This window comes from Pleurodeles waltl, chromosome 3_1 (assembly GCF_031143425.1).
Source record: "Pleurodeles waltl isolate 20211129_DDA chromosome 3_1, aPleWal1.hap1.20221129, whole genome shotgun sequence".
Classification (NCBI taxonomy): domain Eukaryota; kingdom Metazoa; phylum Chordata; class Amphibia; order Caudata; family Salamandridae; genus Pleurodeles; species Pleurodeles waltl.
Window position 1 is genome coordinate 998,466,991 of NC_090440.1, and position 23,605 is coordinate 998,490,595.

The window sequence follows — 23,605 nt, forward strand, 5'->3', positions numbered from 1 at the left end:
TCAGAGTGGCACAAGTTGTGCTGTAGCTCTCAGGGGCCCTCTTCAGTACCCATGCCCCAAGTACCAGGGGTACCATTTACTAGGGACTTACAGGGGCTTAAGGGTCTGGTCACTTGGGGATCAAGTGACCAGGGGCCAGATGTAGCAACGTAAAAAATTTGCGAGGTGCAAAGTGTGAGTCCATGCGACTCGCAATTTGCACCTCGCAAATTGGTATGCAGTACGGTGTCTTAGACACCGACTGCAACTCGCTATGGGGTCGCAATGACCCACCTCATGAATATTCATGAGGTGGGTCGCAAATTGCGGCCCCATAGCGAGTATAGGCACTCGCAAACATGGAGGCCTGCTGTAGTCAGCAGACCTCCATGTTCGTGACTGCTTTCAATAAAGCAGTTTTTTTTTTTTTAAGTGTAGCCCGTTTTCCTTAAAGGAAAACGAGCTGCACTTAAAAAAAAACCGAAACCTTTCGTTTCGGTATTTTTTCAGGGCAGGGAGTGGTCCGTCCCTGGGACCACTCCCTGCCCTGAAAAAATATTTTTGGGTCCATTCACAAAGTGGAAGGGGTCCCATGGGGACCCCTTCCAATTTGCGAGTGGGTTACCATCCACTTGAAGTGGATGGTAACTGCGATACGATTTGCGACCGCGTACGCGGTCGCAAATGGTATTGCATACCACTCAGACTCTCAAATAGGAAGGGAACACCCCTTCCTATTTGCGAGTCGAAAATGCATTTTGCGAGTCGGTTCCGACTCGCAAAATGCATTTCTGCATAGGAAACTCCGGTTTGCGACTCGCAAACGGCAATTTTTGCCATTTGCGAGTCGCAAACTGTTTCCTACATCTGGCCCCAGATGTCTTGTTTTAGGGAAGAAACGCTGGCACTTGGGGCCTAGTTATCTGGAATACAACGCACTTCAGTCAAAGTTGCATCGAAAAACAAGGCAAAAAGTGGGGGGCCGCTGCAGCCAGAACCCTACAATTGCACTAGGCCAAGGTGAATGGCCTGGGGGAAACGTGCTGCAAGTTTGTAAGATACCTAGACACAACATGTGACTCAAAGAAAGTTGGAATGGCAGCCACAAACATGCTGAAATGGCTAAGTAGATAACTTTTAACTGTGCCCAGAGCAGAACCAACAAGAGAGCAAACAGAAGAACCTTAGAAAGAGGTGCAGAAAGAGGGTTGATCGATGTTGTGGATATCACACCATGCCACAAACTAATCTCAATGGCATGTGTATACCAACTTAGTGAAGGGACGCCAGGCTGCCAAAATAACATCACATACTTCTGGAGGAAGGCCAAAAGCTGTCAACTGTCACTGCTCAATCTCTACAAATGAGGGTAAAAGGTGCAGTTTCAGGTGCAGAACCCTCTACTTTTGCTGCAACGGAAGATCATCTTGAAGAGACAGCTGATGGTCATGTTCAACAGCTCGGGATGCCAGACTATCCGTGCCCAGTGCGGAGTCGTAAAAATAAATTGGGCCTGGTCGTTTCTGATTTTCTTGAGAACTTTGGGCAGGAGTGGTACTGGCGGATAGGTGTACAGGAGTCTGAAGCACCACGTGAGAGGAAAAAAAATCTGTGAGCAAGATTTGCCTTGCAAACTGCAGCCCACAAACCTGCTAACACTGCGTGCTCTTGGCAGTGGAGAACAGATCTAACCTCTCTCCACTGGTGAAGAGGCCTTGCACCACTCCAAGTGGATATGCCATTCATGATCCACTAGGCATCTTCGGCTGAGTTAATCCACCTTGGGGTTCAGAGACCTCGTCAGGTGTTGAACCACCAGGGAAATGCCCTGGTGTTCCATTAATGTATAGAGAAGAGAAGCAAAGCCTCTTGACAAAGGCTTCACGGCCCCACCCGGCCCTGTCTGTTGTAGTAGCACATGGCGGTGTTGTTGTCTGTGAACACCTGCACCAACCTTCTGTTGATCAAATGAAGAAAGGCTTTCAATGAGAAGCCATTTGCCCAAAGCTCAAACAGGTTGCTATGGACCTCAGACTAAGCCAGAGACCAGAGTCCCACCTCTCCCAGAGGGCCACCCCATCCCAGAAGTGAAATATCTGTCACTACAGTTAGCTCTGGTTGGCGAAGGGTGAGGGGTCTGCCACTGACCCAAATGCAGTCCGTCAACCACCACTGCAGATCTTTCTTCGTACTTCACTCTGAGACCTGGATCATGTCCAAGTGATTCCCCTGATGCTGTACCCACTGGGACTAAAGGTCTCCCTGCACAGCCTGCATATGCTAGTGGGCAAGAGTTACACGGAACATCAGTATCAGACTGAATATCCTGGATTTGCCGCTCGTGAGAATAGGTCTGAAAGTGTACTGTAGCCAGAAATGTTCCGATGAGAAGGTGCATCTGAGAGGGACATGGGTGTGACTTTGGCACATTGATAGTGAACTCTAGTGAGTGCAGAAGGTTCGCCATAGTCTGGAGGTGGGAGATGACTGCTTCGAACAGTCAGTTGTCAAGGTATGGAAAGATTAGGACCCTAGACTTCTTCAGATGAGCTGCAACTACTGCCATTGCTTTTGTTAACACCTGAGGGTCACTGGTAAGGCTGAAGGGGAGTATGTCAAACTTGAAAGTGCTCTTGGCCCACCATGAACGGCAGGTAACATCGGTGGGTAGACAAGACAGTGATGTGGAAATACGCACTCTGCAAATCCACCTCTACTATCCAATTTCCAAGTCCATGGCAAACAGAACAGTTGCAATTTTTCTCTTTTTTCAGAAAAAGGTTGAGAAGGTGCTGGTCTAGGATAGGAAGGTCTCTGTCCTTTCTGGGTACCAGAAAGTAGTGAGATTAGCAACCACAACCTACTTCTGATGACGGCACCCATTCTATGGATCACTTTACCAAGAAAGCCATCATTTACTGACAGACCAAGGAGAGTTGGTCATCTGTCAACCAGTCATAAGTGAATGGCATGGGTGGAAGGCAGTCACGAAGGAAGAGAGTAGCCCTTTTGCGTGGTTTACAAAACCCAACGGTATGATCTGGCCCACTGGATGCCCATGATCGTCAGAAGGCAAACTAAAGTGGTTTGGAGGCTTCAGCTGCCATTGGGGTGGTAGACTGACCTCACCTCTGATTACCTGTCCCGGGTGGTCTATGGAACCCACGTCCTTGGCCATGAGAGGACTGGGAAACCTGTTGGCCGTGGTGGCTGGGAGGATACGGATGCGGTTGGGGAGTACTTCCATGGCAGGAAAGGAGCTGAAGGAGGACTTAGGATGACAAGGGGCTGTAAACAAGCCCAAGGACTTGGCCAGAACTCTGCTGTCCTTAAGGCACTCCAGTGCTGAATCCATCTTCTCTCCAAAAACACAAGAGGCATCAAAAGGCATGTGTATAAGTGAGGCTTGGCGATCCCCTGAAAAAACTGTGGTTTTCAGCCAGGCATCGCGCCACAAGGCCACTGATGATGAAATTGCTCTATCCAGCAAGTTGGTCCTGTCCAGCCCAGATCATATGGTGAATTTTGCTGTGTCTCTCCCGTTAGCAATAGCCTCAAAGTATGTCTTGGTCTCCTCCGAGACCATAGGCAGCATTTGCTCAATTGAATCCCAGACTGTATGGGAATATCGGCCCAAAAGGTATGCTCTGTCCACCAACTAAAGTGCAAAGCTGGTAAAAGAAAACATTTTCTTGCAAAGATATCCACCCTCTTGGATTCCCTATCTGGTGGAGTGGTAGGGAACACATAGGGGTTAATTCTAGAGGTGGAGGCTTGAACCACCAAGCTTCTTAGGGTGAGTTGCTGGGTGAGGAAACTTGGTTCACCAGGAGCGGGGAGATGGCAGGCAATCATCCTATGCACAAGATCCCCTGTACAGGGCTTGGACTAGGCAAAGAGTAGAGTGTTGGTAAGGGCCTAATTACAGCGGAGTAAAAGTTTGAAGGGGTGATTCTCAGTTGAGGTACCTGTGTCAAGACATTTGTCTTGGCTGCCACTGTGGGTAGCTGAAGGTGGAAGACCTCAGTGCCCTAAGCCCCACCATGGCGAAACAGGCTCCCTCCCTTATAGCCAAGGTAGGAGACCAGGCCAGTGTCAGGTGAGTTGTCTATCCTACTGTCCTTCTCCAGTTCCTCAATCCAGCCATCTTCAGTTTCATCTGGGGAATGCTAGTATCTATAAAGGTCCTCATTCATATCTCTCTTCAGACCTGTCAAATGTAAAAGGCACTGGCTCTGATCCAGACGGCATGGTTCCTGTTGGAACTGGAACTGGTGTCAGGCAACGCCCATCCAGCTCCGTATTTGTCAGGATTGGCGATGGGGATGGCGCCGCTGTGGGGTGTCACTGGAGCAGATGTGAAGGAAGGTCTTGGTCTTGCCAGTGGCTCCGCCTTGGAACCTACATGGGATTCATGTGGTTGGAACCAAAGGTGTACACGGAAGGATCCAGTGGAGGACCCTCCCGAACCAATGGGGCCTGAAGGTACTTCATAGAGGCAGGGCCGTCCAAATATGAGGTGCATGGTGTGAGAAAGTAGCCTCTTTCTAGCATGGTTACCCCCACTTTTGGCCTGTTTGTGAGTGTGTGTCAGTGTGTTTTGCATGTCTCACTGGGATCCTGCTAGCCAGGACCCCAGTGCTCAGTTTGTGGCCTAATGTGTGTGTTGTCAGTAGTGCTTAACTGTGTCACTGAGGCTCTGCTAACCAGAACCTCAGTGCTTATGCTCTCTCTGCTCCAAATTAGTCACTATAGTTTTGTGACTTCATTTACCAGTTCCAATTGGCACACTGGACCCCCTCCCCCACCCAATCCCCCTTTTAAGTCCCTAGTATACGGTACCCAGGGCACTGGGGTTCCAGGAGATTCTTTTGGGCTGCAGCATTTCTTTTGCCACCCGTAAGGAGCTCAGACAAACCATTTCACAGGACTGCACTTAAGTAACTTTTAAGTCACCTATATGTCTAATCTTCATTTACTGAAGGTTAGGTGCAAAGGTACTAAGTGTGAGGTCACCCTGGCAATAGCAAAGGTGCCCCCATGCTGTCCATGGCCCATTCCCCGGACTTCGTGAGTGCGGGGACGCCATTACACACGTGCAGTACATATAAGTAGCTTCACAATAGTAACTCTGAATATGGCCATGTAAGGTGTCTAAGATCATGGAATTGTCCCCCCATTTCAAATTTGGTATTGGGGGGCCAATTCCATGCATCCTGAGGGCTCCACCATGGAGACTCATCCTGATGGGTGCATACCTGGTTAGGTAGCCAATCCGCCTCTCAAGACTATTTAGGGTCTCTCCTGTGGGTTCCTCTTCAGATTCTGCTTGCAAGTTTCCATGAGGAATCCTCAGCAACTACTGTTTCATCCTCTGACATCGGATAAACCGCAGACCGCTCCAGGAACCGCTGTAACTGCAACAAAGTATCCAGAAGGGCTACTTCAACTCTGCAACTTCAGCTTCAGCCAGCTACTGCAACAGTTCCACGGTGTGCATGCTCTGGGGACTCCCCGTCTTCACCCTGCACCAGAAGGACCAAAGAAATCTTCCGAGGAGTGACGAAGTCACTTCCCTGCTCCAGCAGGCACCTTCTAAGACGACGACCGGTTCTCTTGGGCTCCTCTCCTGGCGACAAGCGTGCTCCTTGTAACACAGGTGGTGGACCCCTTTGAAACAGATTGTCCTAAGGTCCTGCTGTCCAAATTTGGAGGAGGTAAGAGCTTGCCTTCCCCGCTTGTGACAGTAGCCTGGGGCACCGCCTCATCTTCACCTCCTGAGACCTCTGTGCACTATTTGCACGAATCCTTTGTTCTCAGCCTGGCCCAGGTCCCCAGCACTCTATCCTGTGACGCTCAACTCGCTGAGTTGTTCTCTAGCGGCGTGGGACCTTCTTTTGTAAAGCTGCAGCAACCGCAATTTGCACCTTCTTTGTCCCGGTGTCCTGAGACCTCCGTGGGTGCTGCCTGGTCATCTGTGGGTTCCCTCCAGTGTTGGGAGCCCCCTCTGCCTCCTCAGTCTGAATTGAGGCCCCCAGGTCCCTCCTGGGTCCAGGCAGCGCCATTTTGATGCAATCCGTGACATTGCTTGAACCAAGGCATGTTGGACGAATCCAACACTGCAATTCGCCTGCATCCAACATCTCCACGTGGGACATCCTTTGAATCTCGCAGGAACCCGCCGCCATCTTCTTTGGTGCTCTTCTGTAGACTTCTTACAACCGGAGAATCCTCTTTTGCACCAACTTCTAGATTGGCAGGGGCTCCTGTCCTTCCTGGAATCTTCTGCGACTTCTGGACTTGGTCTCCTCTCTTTGCAGGTCTTCACATCCAGGAATCCAACATTTGCTGTTTGCAGTCTTGCTTGGTTCTTGCAATAACTCTAATCACGACGAAGTGTGTCCCAAGGAAACTTGCAGTACTTTACTCCTACTTTCCTGGGCTTTGTGGTGGGGTATTTTACTCACCTTTGTGGTTTTCTTACTCTCCCAGTGATTCTCTACACACTACACTTGCTGAGGGGGGACAATTCGTGATTCGCATGCCACTTCCCTAGTATATGGTTTGTGTTGCCCCTAGGCCTATTTTTTCCTACTGCACTCTATGGTATTTTCTATTGTTTGCACTATCCTATGACTATTTACTTAGCTTATAAAGGTGTCTAGTGTATATACTGTGTATAATACCTCCAGAAGGAGTATTGTCTCCAAGATATTTTTGGCTTTGTGTCACTAAAATAAAGCACCTTTATTTTTGGGAACACCGAGTATTGTCTTTTATTGTGTATAAGTACTGTGTAACTATAGTGGTATTGCAGGTGCTTTGCATGTCTCCTAGTTCAGCCTAAGCTTCTCTGCTACAGCTATCTCCATCAGCCTAAGCTGCTAGAACACTACTACTTTTCACTAATAAGGGATAACAGGACCTGGTATAGGTAACCCAGGGTACCCACTACAAATGAGGCCAGTCTCCTACACATGGCCTCATAAAAGTTCTGAAGCTGGGTGGGGGCTGATCCGGCTCCAGGAAAGTCAGGGAAGTGCGTAAAAGACCCTAACTTCAGCTATGCCGAAGCACGAAGCCTGGAGTGTTAAAGCTCCCGCGTCTCATCAGAAGACTTCGACAGGAGCGGTGAGGTCTAAGACTGCTTCAACGTCTTTGATTTTTTGTGCTTATGATACTTACCTGAATTTCCTGACGATATTGAGAGCAACAGCAATCGGCGGTTGTGTCTCCACTAACTAACCTGGGATCTTCTGCATGAGTGTGATCTTGAACATTGCAGGATCATCTGAAGTCGGTTGACATCCATCTGAAACAGGCACAAAATGGTTTGAACCCAGACGGTTTCTTATACGAGGAGAAAAAGTCTCTCAAAAAAGTGTCGAGAGAAATTCAGTCAAAAACAAGACAGGGTAGCTATGACCGGATCAGCGCTAACTGGTGCGCAGAGGATAGAACCGACTTCAGAACGCCAGGGTGGCACTGATATAAGTACCATGCACGTCACTTCCTGTTTGGACGATCCAAAACCAAACAATGCCACTTATAGGTGTGCAGGGGCATTGCTCTAAAAATTCCAGATCCAGTCTGACACCTCGGGATTATTCTAAGGTAAGGAACCTGTGGCTAGAAATCTCTATCAGATATGTCTTTATAGGAATGTGTCAAGATGCCGGCTCCCCATAAAAGTGGCAGATGGTGAACTGCACTGAAGCTGGAAAACATTTCAGAGTGGGGTGCTGGCCTGTGGCATTTGCTTGCAAAATATATAAGTGATTTTAGCAAATTTTAAACAACCCTTCTGCAGCACAGTATTGGGTAAGGCTAAGGCCTCATTTAAGTTTGTGTGTTAAAACAAAGCCCAAAGATGCATTTGGGACTCAGAATAGACATACATACTGCAGTTTTATATAGCAAGAGCACTGCCCAAGGGACCTGAATCACTTTACATGAGCACTAAATTACATTACATAAGGTCAGGTTCATTTTATTATTTTGAGCATAGGCGATTAAGTGATTTGCCCAGACCCAACGCCGGGATTCAAACCTTGTTTCCCAAATCTAAAGTCAGCAACTGTGGCCATTAGACCATATTCATAATTCTCAATTTATCTGTGAAAGTCATACACAAGTGGAATAATTTTGTATGATTACGTACAGTAAGCATATTCTCTGCTGAAATGGCTTTGTGAAGTAGAAAAAGAGCAGCAATAAATACTGGAAGGTTCACTTGGAGTCATGCTTGAGAATATTTGAAAGGGTTTGTTCTTAAACTGGACTTGGGGACATAGTTCAAAACCACTGCACCGGGGGTACTGGGACACTTTTCAGATGGAGGGTGCTGACATTTATATTACATCACTGAAGTCATATGGCTTGTGAGAAATCCTAGCTTCAAAGTGTAGCAAATGTACTCAACAGGAGAGCGTTAAGAGTGCAATATGTATCTGGTGGTGCATTTTGGAGAATACCTTTGCAAATATACTACTAAAACATTGTGCTGTAGTGTACTGTCATTTATGGACAGCACACCTTCCATGGAAATGGCCCCTAAATTTGTAAAAACTGAACATTTACTAATAAAACTATATAGCACATAATTGATGTGTGGAAATCGAAATTGAGTAAATAATTGTCATTTGCGCACCACCAAGTAAAAAAGGTATTGACACGATCTTATTAAAATATTTGTTTCCATCACAGTTGGAAATTACAAAAAAAGTGCTTCATGTTTGCTTACATAACTGCTGATATATTCTGAAATATGTGTACAGTTTATTTACAAGTATTTAAATTCTGCTGTGTTTTTAAAAAAAATATCCTACAGCTTTTGCTTTCACACTCTATACCCAAGCAAGACTGTCATATAGTTCACTTTAAAAACTCCTCTCACTGCGCAGCAATTTGTCAGAAGACATAGCTTGACATTTATCCTCTGTGTTTAAACGCACAACAAATGTGATAAGATAAATACTAAGTGTAAAGACATCTCTATTGATTGCTCTTTCGCACATGACTGGAAATTGGCTCGCAACTTAGCAGTCAGCCATTTCCCACAGTTTGGGAAACGGTGAACTACAGCATCACGTGCTAGCAAGAATGCTTTGTGAATGTACAGTATACTACAAAGACAAAATGTACAACTTACAAGTCTCTTGCAAAGGCTCCCTCTGAGACAGTTGTCACTCTCCAGTGATGGTGTGCACTGTCATACTTCCAGGCTGAAATTTGTTGGCTGCGCCTCATAGACTCCCTTGGTCCAGAGAGATATCATTAGTGTAATTAATGTTGTGCTCAAAATAGGCCCTCACAGAAGCAACAAACTATTAAATCCCATTAGGCATTCATCAGACCTCCACTGGCTTCCCGTGGACAAGAGGATCACCTTCAAGCTCCTCACCCACACCCAGAAAGCACTCCACAACGCCGGACCAGCATACCTGAACAACAGACTCAACTTCTACGTCCCCTCCCGCCAACTCCGCTCCGCCAACCTCGCCGTCGTTCCCCGCATCCAGCGCAAAACCTCCTGTGGCAGATCCTTCTCCTACCTTGCCGCCAAGACCTGGAACACCCTCCCGACCTCCCTGCGGCAGACCCAGGACCTTCTCACCTTCAGGAGACTTCTTAAGACCTGGCTCTTTGACCAGTAGCAGCACCCCTCCCCCTTTCAGCGCCTTGAAACCCTAACGGGTACGTAGTGCGCTCTACAAATGTTGTGATTGATTGATCGAGTTGAAGAGCTTTTTTTAATCTAAGTTATGCAGCCGTTCCTCAGTCTTATGAAGATTTTGCAGTCTTTGAAAAAATTATATTTCTGGTCCTTTGTCAGCACTGATGCCACCAACAACCTCCTGCGGGCGTACCAGTAGATAGGATAGAATGTGCACAATCGATCAGAGCTGGGAAATTTGATTCATTTCTCAAAGTTATAATGTGTTTCTACTCCCAAAAGATGCCTAATCTTCAAGATCATACTTGAGTTCTGCAATCAAGCCTGTCATGACAGACTGCTAAATACTACTTATAGTACCACAAGAATCTGTTATGACATCACCTTCTTGCGCCTCTTGCTGTAGGTTTTTCTGATGGCTTTTGCACATTTTTTGGTCAGAAACAAAAAAGTCAAACAGAAATTGTACCCTGCATGACTGAGACCAATACCCTCGAAGAGCATTCTGGAGTTCTGACACCTCCGGTGCAGAAAAAGGAAATGAGCAGCTCTGGTGTGGCCCTGCCTTTCAAACTCTAGGGTTGTATCAAGCACCGCGGACACTGTACAGTGCTAGAGCAAAACCTGGCCATAACAGCTGGTGCTTCGCATTGTAGAGAAAGGTTCTGGACTCCCAGCCTAGTGACTAGGCAAAATCTATGATAAAGAATGTTTAAAGGGAATAGTATTTATAATCAATATTATAAGGAACACAAAATCAATGATTAATTTTCTGAGGTTTACCAGTAAAGCGTCATATTAAAGCATCGTTGACATTGAAGAAGATAACAGTGAGAATTTGGGAATTAATTGTTTCATGTAAATAACTCTATAGCCAGACGTGATTTTTTTTTAACCTAGATTGAAAGATACAGTTGCTAACTTTTCCTCTGATGTTCAGACTGATCTAATTATTTTTCTGAGAATTCTCCATATACAACTATTGCAAGGTGCACATCATCAGTAGTGCTTCAAAACCAATATTAATAAGTGCATATACGATGTACTTGAAAATACATAATTGTTTCATTATTCATTGTCTTCAACTTTCACAATAAATTTAACTTTCTTTTTTCCATATTTTTAATGCAACCACAAGATTATAATAGTGTGCACTGCTACAGTGTCATTGGAAAATATTATCTGGCTGTATAGTTGTTTGAGAAATCCCTACTTCTTTTATTTTTATACACTGATGTGTACACTTAATGAAACCTAATATGAATTACGTAAACTGAATAACTGTAGAAATACGGAATACAAGAAAACTGATGTAATGTTTCACAGCCGCATTTTATGTAAAGGAATTATGCTGTCAATTAGTGAGACAAAATTACACAGTAGAATTCAAGATTGTCTATAACTTGGCAGAAGCTTTTATACGTACTGTCCGCTGCTTAGTTTTTCACGAATTGTGGAGAAGTCCATTGGTTTTTTAATGACCTTCTTATAACCAGGAACAAGTTTCAAGTTTACAGGAAATAGGAAAGGCCATGCATCTTGATGAGCTTCCATATCATACAGGATTATACTACATAAAAACAAGATTACAATCTGTGTTAATTGCATACATACAGTTGACAGTTTGTATTTTAACAATGCAGGTATGATTACAGTAGAAAGCACAGACAGACAACGATCTTCACGGTGGACACCATATTTACATTGAAAGCTTCTCATAATGTCAAACATGACAAAATAAGTTAATGACTCTGAAGGGCAGATAAAAAAAAAAAAAACATGTTGCAGACCAGAAATATCACCATGCAGAATGCGTCCAAGAACGCATGTGAAGCCATTTTTAGTTTTCACACATTGAGTCCAGGGAACAGGGTCAAAGGCGTTTGGGGTTTCAGCAATAGCTGATCCTTATTACCTGCTGTTGCAGGCCGCAAGCGGTTGTGTTCCAAAAGAGCACTGCATTTCACGTGGCAGATCATGCCGGTAGAATCAATGGCTTTGGGTCTTGCATGTTCGTCAAATAGGGTCACAGAAGAGTTGAACACAGTCGTGTTCCTCAACACTTCAAATTAGTCTAGGATAGTTTTCCAGATAGCCATTCATGCAGGTCTAAGATCGCCGCTTCCACACGATAATGTAAGCTCTTCCCAATCCAAGGTAGTTACAATGTAGGTCTGGTTCCAGTTGGGCCTCATTTGCTGTTCTCCTGTATAAAAGGTTCAGAGACTACAATCCCACCTCATCGCCAACTGTCTTTATCATTCCTCCTGGCTATTTTTATCCTTGGAGATGTTTTTTTCGTTATGTAGCCCATCCATGCCTAGCATTTGGACTGAGTCTAATGCAGTGCAGGTCTTGTACCCTTTTACAGCACTGTTTTGTACGCAACTTCCTCACCTCCTCTTGGGCCCTATCTGCCTTTCTTGCCTTAAAGAACAAGATTCTTTACCTTTGAATTTCCCAGCATCAGACTGGATCTGGAAGATTTTTCATGAGCAGTGCCCCTCTGCGCCGGTAGGTGGCTTCGATCGGTTCCGTGCATCATCGTATACAGCAGAAGTGATATCACAGTCACCTATATATGAGCCAATTCGGGCGTGGACGACAATCATTTTCCACAACAGTACACTGCAGGAGCGCAGAGCCACGATGTGCTCCGACATGGGTGTGTACAAACTAGGGCCCTGAAAGGGATCGTCCCTAACCCTAGAAATCTGACCGCAGAGCGTGGTTGAATGGGAAGGTCGGTGTAGGAAGTAGGGTTTTGGCTGCAGTACCCCCTCATCCCTCCCCCCCCTCACCTTTTTGCCTGGTTTCTAATGCAACCTTGACTGAAATGCACTGGGTTCCTGCTCACCACGTCCCCAGTGCCAGTGTTCCTTTCTCAAAACAAGACCCCTGGTCATTTGATCCCCACGTGGCCAGGCCTTCTAGTACCTCTGTAAGTCCCTAGTAAATGGTACCCCTGGTAGCCAAAGCATGAGTATTGAAAAGGGCCCTTAAAACCCTAAAAGCTGGAGCACAACTTGTACCTCTCTAAGGGACCCAGCACCAACCTCATGCAGATTGCCATTGCAGGGTGCGTGACAAGATGCTCCCAAAGTGAAAACCCGACATGGCACACACTGTGTGTGCCATGTCCCCTAAAACACTGCTTATAATGGCTGTAAGTCATCCCTACAGCAGGCCTTTTAGCCCTGAGCCAGGGTGCATTATATTACAAGTGAGGACATATATGCATGAGCAAATACGCCCCTACTACGTCTTTGTCGATTCTTAAACATAAGAGGTGTTCAGAGAAGCCATTTTAAATACATGTGCCGGACACTGGTCAATATGTGTTCTCCCGCTACACGATGGCGTCTCTGAAGAGAGGGATATTTAAAATATATTTGGATATTTGGTGCCGGGCTGGTGCCTTTGTAAGGGACCGTGACGTCACAGATGGCTCCAACAACTCTGACGAAGCCGCGCAGAGCCGGACGACGCACGCAGATCCAAACGACACCACCAGACGGGTATTGGTCAGCAAAAAGATTCCGGATTTGAAGCTGACCCCAGAGAATTCAAAGGAAGGGAATCTGCAGCTAGAAGTCTCTGTAAGATACATGCACTCAGAGGGCACCTTAGGAATGACCCCTGAAAACCTACCAACTGTTGGTGAGCTCACTGACCAGTTCTGGACAATCTGCAACTGACAGATGAGAATCTGACCCCCCCCAGAATGAAAGCCTTCGCTCTCTGGAGGTCAGAAACAAAAACCTGCTGCGGCTGGGATGAGAAACACCCCTCCCCACAGGATGACCTGTTTTCCGAGGCAGGGAGCTTCAAAGAAGCCCACCACCTTTGTTATGCAGACCTGGCTTCGCTCACAGGGAGATGCCGGCCCCCTTGCCCAGGGCCCATCTGGCACCTGGACAGGTGGGAAAATTAGCTATACAGGAGATGTGCTACCTTCCCAGACTGGGAACACCCTTAGGGTGACTAGCCTGAAGTGGACACGACTTAGGAAATTCCACCTTTTTGTGTTTGATGGAATTTATGAACTCTGGACAGGGTGATGCACACTCCCCACAGGAAGTTGTCATCTAGGGGGCATAGTGACCCAAGATGTAAGTAGCCCATTGGCTACTACCCTTCACTACCTTTGGCACCCCTTAAATTGAGTATTTGTGGGAGCTCCTCATACCATATCCTCAGAATTTTGCTGCACTCAAATGAAGGAGTGGACAAGAAGCCTGCAGAACCCAGGAACCGAGGAGCACGACTGACTTGGTGCCAAACCTGCTGGCCTGCCTGCTGTACCCAACCCTTGAGGAGCAACAGACCTGTCTTGCCGCTGCAGCCTCCAAGAAACCGGAAGAGCTGCCAGTGCTTTGCAAATCGTCAATAAGAACTTCCTTGGCATAGAAGAGCTGTTCCCCTGCATCCGTAGGCACCCACGAAAGAACTATGAGGACAGAGACCGCCAAAAACCTGACGCCAGATATCACCACTGCACCCGAGCTGCCCAGGGAAAAGGTTTTTAGGTTTGACTTTTTTGATGGGGTTGATCAGGAAGCCGTCACTGGCTTCTTATTGGTCTACTAGTCCCTTGATGGCAACCGCTATATTTCCTGCAACTATGACACGTAATCGGTATTTGCTTCTTCTTCGTATGCTGCATTTTGCAGACAATGCTTTAGCCTTGCCACAAGATCATCCTGATTGTGACCGTCTTTTTAAGATTAGGCCTGTCCTTGAACATTTTGTGGATCGGTTTTCAGAGGTCTATGTTCCAGGCAAAGAGATAAGTGTGGACGAGTCTTTGGTCCTTTTCAAGGGGCGTTTAGTTTTTAAGCAGTACATTCCTAGTAAGAGGGCACGGTATGGGATTAAATTGTATCTGCTGTCAGAAAGCAGTACAGGATATGTGTATAATTTCCGGGTCTACACTGGTAGGATTCCAGTATTGACCCTCCTGGTTGTCCGGCCACTTTTGGAGTTAGCGAAAAAATTGTGTGGGAACTTGCTAGACGGCTGTTTAACAAAGGTCACCATTTGTACGTAGATAATTTCTACACTGGAGTGCAGTTGTTCAAGGAGTTGTTTGGAGTGGACACTGTTGCTTGTGGCACAATCCGTTCTAACTGCAAAGGCTATCCAAAGGAGCTTGTCTGTAAGAAACTTGTGAGGGGCCAGTGCAGTGCCTTGCGGAATAATGAGCTGCAAGCTATGACATTTTCAGACAAGAGGGATGTGTACATGCTATCGACCATCCATGATGAGAGTACTTCCCCTGTGGCTGTTTGGGGTCAGGTTGCAGAAGTGCGCAAACTTGCGTGCATTTTGGACTACAATAGGCACATGGGTGGTGTTGATAGAGTAGATCAGAGGTTGGAACCTTACACTGCTCTTCGTAAGTCTTATGTGTGGTATAAAAAGTTGGCCCTACATTTATTTCATTTGGCAACTTTTAATGCCTTTATTGTATACAAGGATTGTTCACCTGAGTCAAGGATGACATTTGTTAAATTTCAGGAGTCGGTGATAGAAAGCCTTATTGTGGTGGAACCGGCAAGAGTTCCTAGAGTAGAAGTAGTAGAGGATGTGGCTAGATTGAAAGATCGACACTTTCCAGATCACATTCCTCCCACTCCCAAAAAAGACTTGCCCACAAAGAAATGTAGAGTATGTGCCCGGAGATTAATCCGGAGGGAGAGCCGGATGTACTGCCCCGAATGCCCTTCAAAGCCTGGGCTGTGTGTGCCCAGCTGTTATAGAAGTTACCATACCAAAAAAAACGTCTGGGAAATACCGTGAGCGTAAGCTGTCTGTTTTATATTTTTATATGTTTCACGGTTGGCATTGCGGTCATGTATTTAGTTAGAGCTTTTGTGTTTGTAGTTTTGTGCTTATTTTATAATTAGTGGCTTCTTTGTTGTTTATAAACCCAAAAAAGTGATGGCGGTGTGCGTGGGGTGGCGCTTGGCTGGCGGTGTGCGTGGGGTGGCGCTTGGAAGGCGGTGTGCGTGGGGTTGGGCTTGGCTGGCGGTGTGCTTGGGGTGGGGCTTGGCTGGCGGTGTGCTTGGGGTGGCGCTTGGCTGGCGGTGTGCTTGGGGTGGCGCTTGGCTGGCGGTGTGCTTGGGGTGGGGCTTGGCTGGCGGTGTGCTTGGGGTGGGGCTTGGCTGGCGGTGTGCTTGGGGTGGGGCTTGGCTGGCGGTGTGCTTGGGGTGGGGCTTGGCTGGCGGTGTGCTTGGGGTGGGGCTTGGCTGGCGGTGTGCTTGGGGTGGGGCTTGGCTGGCGGTGTGCATGGGGTGGGGCTTGGAAGGCGGTGTGCTTGGGGTGGGGCTTGGCTGGCGGTGTGCTTGGGGTGGCGCTTGGCTGGCGGTGCCAGCCAAACGCCAGTCCACACTCCCATCAGCTGGTGTGATTCTTGTATCAGGCATGTGGGCGTATGTAAGTGATGGGCCCTTGAGTGGCACGGTCTGTCGATGTGAGTGTTGTAATGTGCTGGGCCCGTGGCTGGTGGTGTGAATGGTCTTGTGCGTGTCATGTATGAAAGGTGTGTGAATGGACTGTAAAGCGGTTGGTGCCTTGTCGCGGCTTTACAGCTCACAAGCTGTGAGTCATTGGTTCAGTTTTTTGCCTTTCAGTTATTAACAGTGCATTTCATTTTTGTGAAATCTCTTGTTAATAAAATTTGATCTACTGAACCATCATTCACCCTCGTGCCAAATCCAACCAGTATGTGTGGTAAAAATGACAAAACCTGCTCTGCTGTAATCAGGCGTCGCAGCACACCTGTGACACGCTAGGTGCCTCGGGTGGGACCCCGATGATGAAGCATGCCACCAACTTGGTTGGTGGGTGAGGGGTCTTTTTCACATAACCTAAGTGTGTTTCTTTTCACAATTTTAGTGTTTGGCACATCACGGACGTATGTGCACACATCAAAATTATATATTACAAAAATACCTGTGTTTGGGGGGGGAGGGTCCACCTATGTTTTTGGTCCTAGGTGCGGCCTTCATCTAGGGAAACCTACAAAACCCAGACATTTTTTTAAAACTAGACACCCCAAGGAGTCCAGGGAGGTGTGGCTTGCGTGGCTCCCCCAACATTTTCTTACCCAGACTCCTCTGTAAACCTCAAAATTTGCATTAAAAAAACATATTTTCCTGACTTTTCTTAGTAGGATCACCGCTCCAGCACAAAATTCCTACTCCCCAGTTTTCCCCTCAGTCTCCCAAGTAAAATGACACCTCACTTATGTGGGTCCCCAAAGCAGAGTCCGTCTAAAGATGTATAAAAGAATATGTCATAATAAACTCGCTGTGCTATCCCCTCTATCTCTACAAGTTTTGGGCCTTATTCTGTTGCAGGCACCTGGCCCACCCACACAAGTGAGGTATCATTTTTATCGGGAGACTTGGGGGAACGCTGGGTGGAAGGAAATTTGTGGCTCCTCTCAGATTCCAGAACTTTCTGCCACAGAAATGTGAGGAACATGTGTTTTTTTAGCCAAATTTTGAGGTTTGCAAAGGATTCTGGGTAACAGAACCTGGTCAGAGCCCCACAAATCACCCCATCTTGGATTCCCCTAGGTCTCTAGTTTTCAAAAATGCACAGGTTTGGTAGGTTTCCCTAGGTGTCGGCTGAGCTAGAGGCCAAAATCTACAGGTAGGCACTTTGCAAAAAACACCTCTGTTTTCTTTCCAAAAATTGGATGTGTCCACGTTGCGCTTTGGGGCATTTCCTGTCGCGGGCGCTATGCCTACACACACAAGTGAGGTATCATTTTTATCGGGAGACTTGGGGGAACCTAGATTAGCAAAACAAGTGTTATTGCCCCTTGTCTTTCTCTACATTTTTTCCTTCCAAATATAGAAGAGTGTGTAAAAAAGACATCTATTTGAGAAATGCCCTGTAATTCACATGCTAGTATGGTCACCCCGGAATTCAGAGATGTGCAAATAACCACTGCTCCTGAACACCTTATCTTGTGCCCTTTTTGGAAATACAAAGGTTTTCTTGATAGCTATTTTTTACTCTTTATATTTCAGCACATGAATTGCTGTATACACGGTATAGAATGAAAACGCACTGCAGGGTGCAGCTCATTTATTGGCTCTGGGTACCTAGGGTTCTTGATGAACCTACAAGCCCTATATATCCCCGCAACCAGAGGAGTCCAGCAGACGTAACGGTATATTGCTTTCGATAATCTGACATTGCTGGGAAAAGTTACAGAGTAAAACGTAGAGAAAAATTGATGTTTTTTTCACCTCAATTTCAATATTTTTCTTTTTCAGTTGTTATTTTCTGTAGGAAACCCTTGTAGGATCTACACAAATGACCCCTTGCTGAATTCAGAATTGTGTCTACTTTTCAGTTATGTTTAGGTTTCTGGGATCCAGCATTGGTTTCATGCCCATTTCTGTCACTGACTGGAAGGAGGCTAAAAGCACAAACAATTGCAAAAATGGGGTATGTCCCATAAAAATGCCGAAATTGTGTTGAAAAATTGAGTTTTCTGATTCAGGTCTGCCTGTTCCTGAAAGCTGGGAAGCTGCTGAGTTTAGCACTGCAAACCCTTTGTTGATGCCATTTTCAGGGGAAAAACCACAAGCCTTCTTCTGCAGCCACTTTTTCCCATTGTTTTGAAAAAAAAACCTTCTTGCCCTCCTTCAGGGGAATCCACAAAGTCTGGGTACCTCTAGAATCCCTAGGATGTTGGAAAAAAAGGACGCAAATTTGGCTTGGTTAGCTTATGTGGACAAAAAGTTATGAGGGCCTAAGCGCAAACTGCCCCAAATAGGCAAAAAAAGGCCTGGCACAGGAGGGGGAAAAGGACTGGCAGAGAAGGGGTTAAAAACTGTAAAAAGCATCATCTCGAAAAGTACTCACCTGACTGGTGAGCTTGGTATCTAAATTTATATAAAACTGTGCTTTATTTTTATAATCTGGTGTTGAATTTCTTTATTGAGTGTGTGTCTCACTTACCGTATGAGTGTGTGCCTTACATGCTTAGCACTACCATTTGATATGCCTAACTGCTCGACTAAACTACCACAAAAGAGAGCATTTGTGATGTTGTTTGTGCCCCTGTGATACCTCTGGGTGAATGCTTGGACTCTTTGCACAGTGTATCTTATTTTGGTCCACTACATTAAGAGCCAGTATCCTACAATGGTGGCACAGCGGTGGGGAGAAGGCAGTGCGGAGAAGACCGTGTGTGTACTGTACCACTCTGTCACTATTGTGATTCCAGTAAAGAATCCACAATTGACTTAAGTTGCCTAAAATATTTTTCGATTTCTAAATGTTTTCATGTTTTTCACATTTCTAATCTGGTCTGTTAGAGCCTTGGTTAAGTCCCCCAGTCCTTTTGTGTTTAGAAATTTAAAAAGTTACTAGAGAGGCCTTAAAAACGATAAATTTTTGTGCAAGTTCTAAAAGGTCCCAATTAAAAAAAAAACATGGCAGCCTCTGGAGATAGAGTTGAGGGACTCAACCTCACCCCTTACCTGCAATGTAGTATGAAGCAGCTAAAGGAAATCCGTAAGGGTTGCACAACTGTACCTGGGCCTCGACCAACAAAAACACAACTCCACAACTGAGTTCGACAGGGCCCAGGCACTCCAAGAAAACACTTACGAGGGTCAGGAGGATGGCTTAGTCAGTGAAGAGGAGCCTGACAACAGTGCTTCTGAGGAAGGTTCCCCTTTCAATACCCTAGAGGGAGAGGCTAACAGTCTAAACCTCTACTGTAAAGTTGTACCTGGATGCCAGCTAAGCTCCTCTAGGCCCAGAGAAGTGCAAGAAGAACAAGTTACTCACCTTTGGTAAGGCATTATCTGGGAGAGACTATGTAGCTGCAGATTCCTTATCTTGGAATTTCCTGGCATCAGCTTCGAATCCAGAAGTTTTGCTGAGCAATACCCTTGCATGCGCTGTCAGGTGGTGTCGTTCAGATCCACGTGGGGTTGTCAGCATTGTTGGAGCCATCTGTGACGCCACGGTTGTCTATAAAGGCACCACCCAGGCGCACGTACATCAGTTCCTTTTCCACTAACTTCCACGCTAGAAGCGCAGAGCCATGGAAAGAACAAACAGTTTGTGCAAAACCTAGGGCCCTGTAAGGGACAATCCCTGACCCTATCAGAAGTGTCCACAGAGCGGGAAGGCATGGGTGGGTGTAAGGAATCTGCAGCTAGGCAGAGTCTCTACCAGATAATGTGTTACCAAAGGTAAGTAACTTGCTCATATGATAGAGACGTCTAGCTGCAGATTTCTTACCTTAGAATAGATTCCCAAGCAATAACCTCCTTGTGGTGGGGTGTAGGACCGAACGGGCAAAATGCCTGTCTCTACAGACCTGATTGTCCAGGCAGTCGTGCCTTTGCAGACATGTGCAATGATGCTCACGCTGCTGCCCGACAGACATCCCGGACTGGAACACCTATTGCTAGTGCAGTGGTAGTAGCCTTACCACTGGTGGAATGAACCCTAAAGCCCTCAGGAGGCTGCTTCTTGGGCAACACACAGCAGATCCTAATGCAGAGAATGACCCAGCGCGAAATGGTTAGTTTCTGCATTGCCCGACCTTTCTTTGCTCCCACGTACCCCACAAAACGTTGGTCATTCACCTGAAACTTTTCAAGGCAGAATAACAGCGCTCTTTCTGGGTCCAGTCGGTGGAGTCACTCCTCTTCTTAAGAGGGATACAGTGGCGTAAAGAAGGTGAGCAGGGTGATGTTTTGACCCAGGTGAAATGGGGTCACCACCTTAGAGAGGAAAGAGGCATGGGTTCAGAGTACCACCTTGTCTGGGCACATAGTGATATATGGAGGCTTATATGAGAGAGCCTGCATCTCACTCACCCTCCTAGCAGATGTTATTCCCACTAAGAAGGCTGTTTTGATGGTGAGCAGCCGAAGGGGATAGTTATGTAATGGCTCAAAGGGAGCAAACATGAGAAAAGTGAGAACTACATTTAAGACCCACTGAGGCACAACAAAGGGTGTAGGGGAAACATATGTAAAAGACCTTTGAAAAACCTATGTACAATATGTGACTTGAATAATGAAGGCTGATCAGCAGCCAAAGGAATGCCGAGAGGGCTGAAAGATACCCTTTGTGAGTGCCCAAGGCAGAACCCTGCTGGGCAAGGGATAAGAGAAAGAGAAGAATGTCAGAGAGAGAAGTAGAAAGAGAATCAATAAATTTTTCTGCACAATAATTTACAAATCGTTTGGAACGGCAGGCGTATACCGTCTTAGTGGAAGGACGCCTGGCTGCCAGAATAACTTTACAGCCTTCTGGAAGAAGGTTGACGGCTGTCAACTGTCGCTGCTCAATCTCCATGTATGAAGGCGCAGAATTGACAGGATGGGGTGAAGAACCTTCCCTTGCTGCTACGACAGAAGATCTTCTCGAAGGGGCAGCCTGATCGGAGGATCAATGCTCATTTTTAGAAGCTTGGAATACCAGCCTCTCCGTGCCCAGTCTGGAGCCACCAGGATTACTTGGGCCCAGTCATTCTTGATAACTCTGGGCAGCAGTGGTATGGGCGGAAAGACATACAGGAGGCCTGAACTCCACTTGCAACGAAAAGTGTTGCTGAGCGGGTGCTGCCTTGGAAACTCCAACGTGCAATACTGCTGACATTGTGCATTCTCTGTGGAGGCAAACACATCTAACCAAGGCTCTCCCCAATGCTGAAAGAGTCCTTGTGCCACCTCCTGGTGGAAACACCACTTGTGATCCGAAAGGTATTGATGGCTCAGTTGTTCTGCCCTGGCATTCAGAAAACCTACCAGGTGTTGAACCACCAGGGTTATCACCTGCTGTTCCGGGCATGTCCAGAGATGCAGGGCCTCTTGACAAAGGGTCCACAGCCCTACATCACTGTGCTTGTTGCAGTACCACATTGTGGTGGTTTTGTCTGTGAACATCTGCACCATCTTCTCTTTTACAACACTAAGAAATGCTTTCAATGCCAGTCTGATCGCCCAGAGCTCCAGTAAGTTGATATGTAGTCGGATTCTGCCAGAAACCAGAGGCCTCCTGTAGGAAGCTGGCCTGGTGTGTGGTGGGTACCTGAGGTACTTAAACCTCATACCAGGTCTGGGTATCCCCTCTTAGTGTACTGTAGGCAGTGTCTAGAAGCCAGGCTCTCTAAAGGTAGCTGTGGATGAGCAGCCACGGCTTATCTAGGAGAGATGCACACCTCATGCAAAACCACTGTAGTCACACAACACTTACACACATGAAAGAAAACACTCAGTTGTACAAAAATAAAGGTACTTTATTTTTGGTCCCACAATACCACAAAGTACTAGAAGGGCAACTCTTCAATAGAAGGTAAGTAAAACACTAATATACACAAGTAAACAGCAATAGGCATAGACAAGGTTAGAAGACAGTGCAAATGCAGTTAGACAATAGTGACCCTAGGGGGAGCACAAACCATATGCCAGAATGACCGCCTTAGTGTTTCACAGGGAAGTCGTGGTCACTCAGGTCCCAACCAGTTCTCTCATACACAGTGTGGTCTCATATATAAATGACAAAGGCAGTTTGAGTTTTAAAGATTGGTTTAATAAAACAACTGCATTTTAGGTAACAAGGCGTGAGCCGCAATAACCAGAACCATACAACACAGTAGGATTGAAATAGTAACGAGGAGAGTGAAACATAAGAATAATGCTATCATAGTGCAACTAGATTACGTTCTCTCTCTAAGTTATATTTTGAGCACAGCATGTTAAGCTCTAAGCCTGCCTTTCAGGTTACCCCGGGAGGACATCGACCCTCATACCTGAGCAAAGGCCTGTGATCGGGATCAGCATCTGCAACAGGGCAGTCAGCATCTAGTTGTGGGTTCCTGGTCGGAATCTCCCTCTTACGTGTACCAGGACTAGGAAGTGTTTTTATAACTAACACGCCGGTGTTCTAAGAAACGTCCCTACGTAAGAATGTGTACTTTCTACGAACCCTAAAGACTAGACTTCTACCACGTCTATCGGCAATGTACCAGACTGTATCCTTGACTGAAGCACAGAGCGAGCAAGAATGTATTGTTTGAGAACTCCGGTGCTGAAGTAAGCTAAACAGTGTGATAGAAGAAAATAAAACAAGACTGTGAAACTGGTTATTGTAAAATAGTAGTGTGAGGCTAAATAAAATGCATATAGGGGAAAGTGCACAGAGGCCTAATACATTAAGCAAACGTGCAGAAAGCTACATTAAAAATGGCTACTCTACACCCTCCCCTTGTCGGTAGAAAGTGGTTTAAGCCGAAGCTAAAAATGCCCTAAGCTAAAAGATAATTAAAACCCTACAGAATTTCAACAAGTCAAGAGGACACCAAAGCACATTAATCCTCAATTTAAAAATAAGTATGCGGCTAAAAGCCAAATTCATGTAACAGTGTTAATTGAGACCAGATCCAATTTAAACAGTGGTCATGGAAAGCAGGAGGTTCTCCACTTCGGCAGATGACAAAACCGGAAAATCCACGCCAAAGACTATCAAGGAGCAGGTGTGTTCCAAAGCCCCAGTGTCAACCAAGGTGGCATCCCGTACAGAGCCTGTGAACGAGTTAATATCAACTTCCTCCAGGAACGGTATTTTGTAATCAGCCCCACGAAGCAAATGCAGCTGCAGTGCGCATGTCTGGTAATGAGCCCTTATCGGGAACATCAACAGCTCAGCATCAACCACTGGGGGGGCGTTGCTGTGAGAGACAGACGTCTAGTGCATATTCCAAATCGCACCAACGGCACCGAAACACGGGCTGCACACAATCCAAAACCTGTGTGAATGACAGAGACCAGTCACACCCCAAATGTTCCAGGAGTGTTGCTCCAAAGTGCTGCATCATGCGTTCACGACACAGCTGCGCTGATGGAAGCGCCCACATTCGTCCTTGTTGCGGCGGGACAGCCATTGCTGAAAAACAAC

The 23,605-nt window shown here is 46.4% G+C and overlaps 1 protein-coding gene across 13 annotated transcripts in view; it reads right to left on the reverse strand.

Annotated features, from left to right (window-relative positions):
• The window catches only part of BAZ2B (bromodomain adjacent to zinc finger domain 2B), a 1,256,112-nt gene that overhangs the window by 21,948 nt on the left and 1,210,559 nt on the right, over positions 1–23,605 (reverse strand). For all 13 annotated transcript variants that reach the window (XM_069224189.1, XM_069224194.1, XM_069224193.1 and 10 more), the window contains one exon: positions 11,082–11,225. In XM_069224189.1, the coding sequence (XP_069080290.1) occupies positions 11,082–11,225 (144 nt within the window). The remainder of the gene's footprint in view (positions 1–11,081; positions 11,226–23,605) is intronic.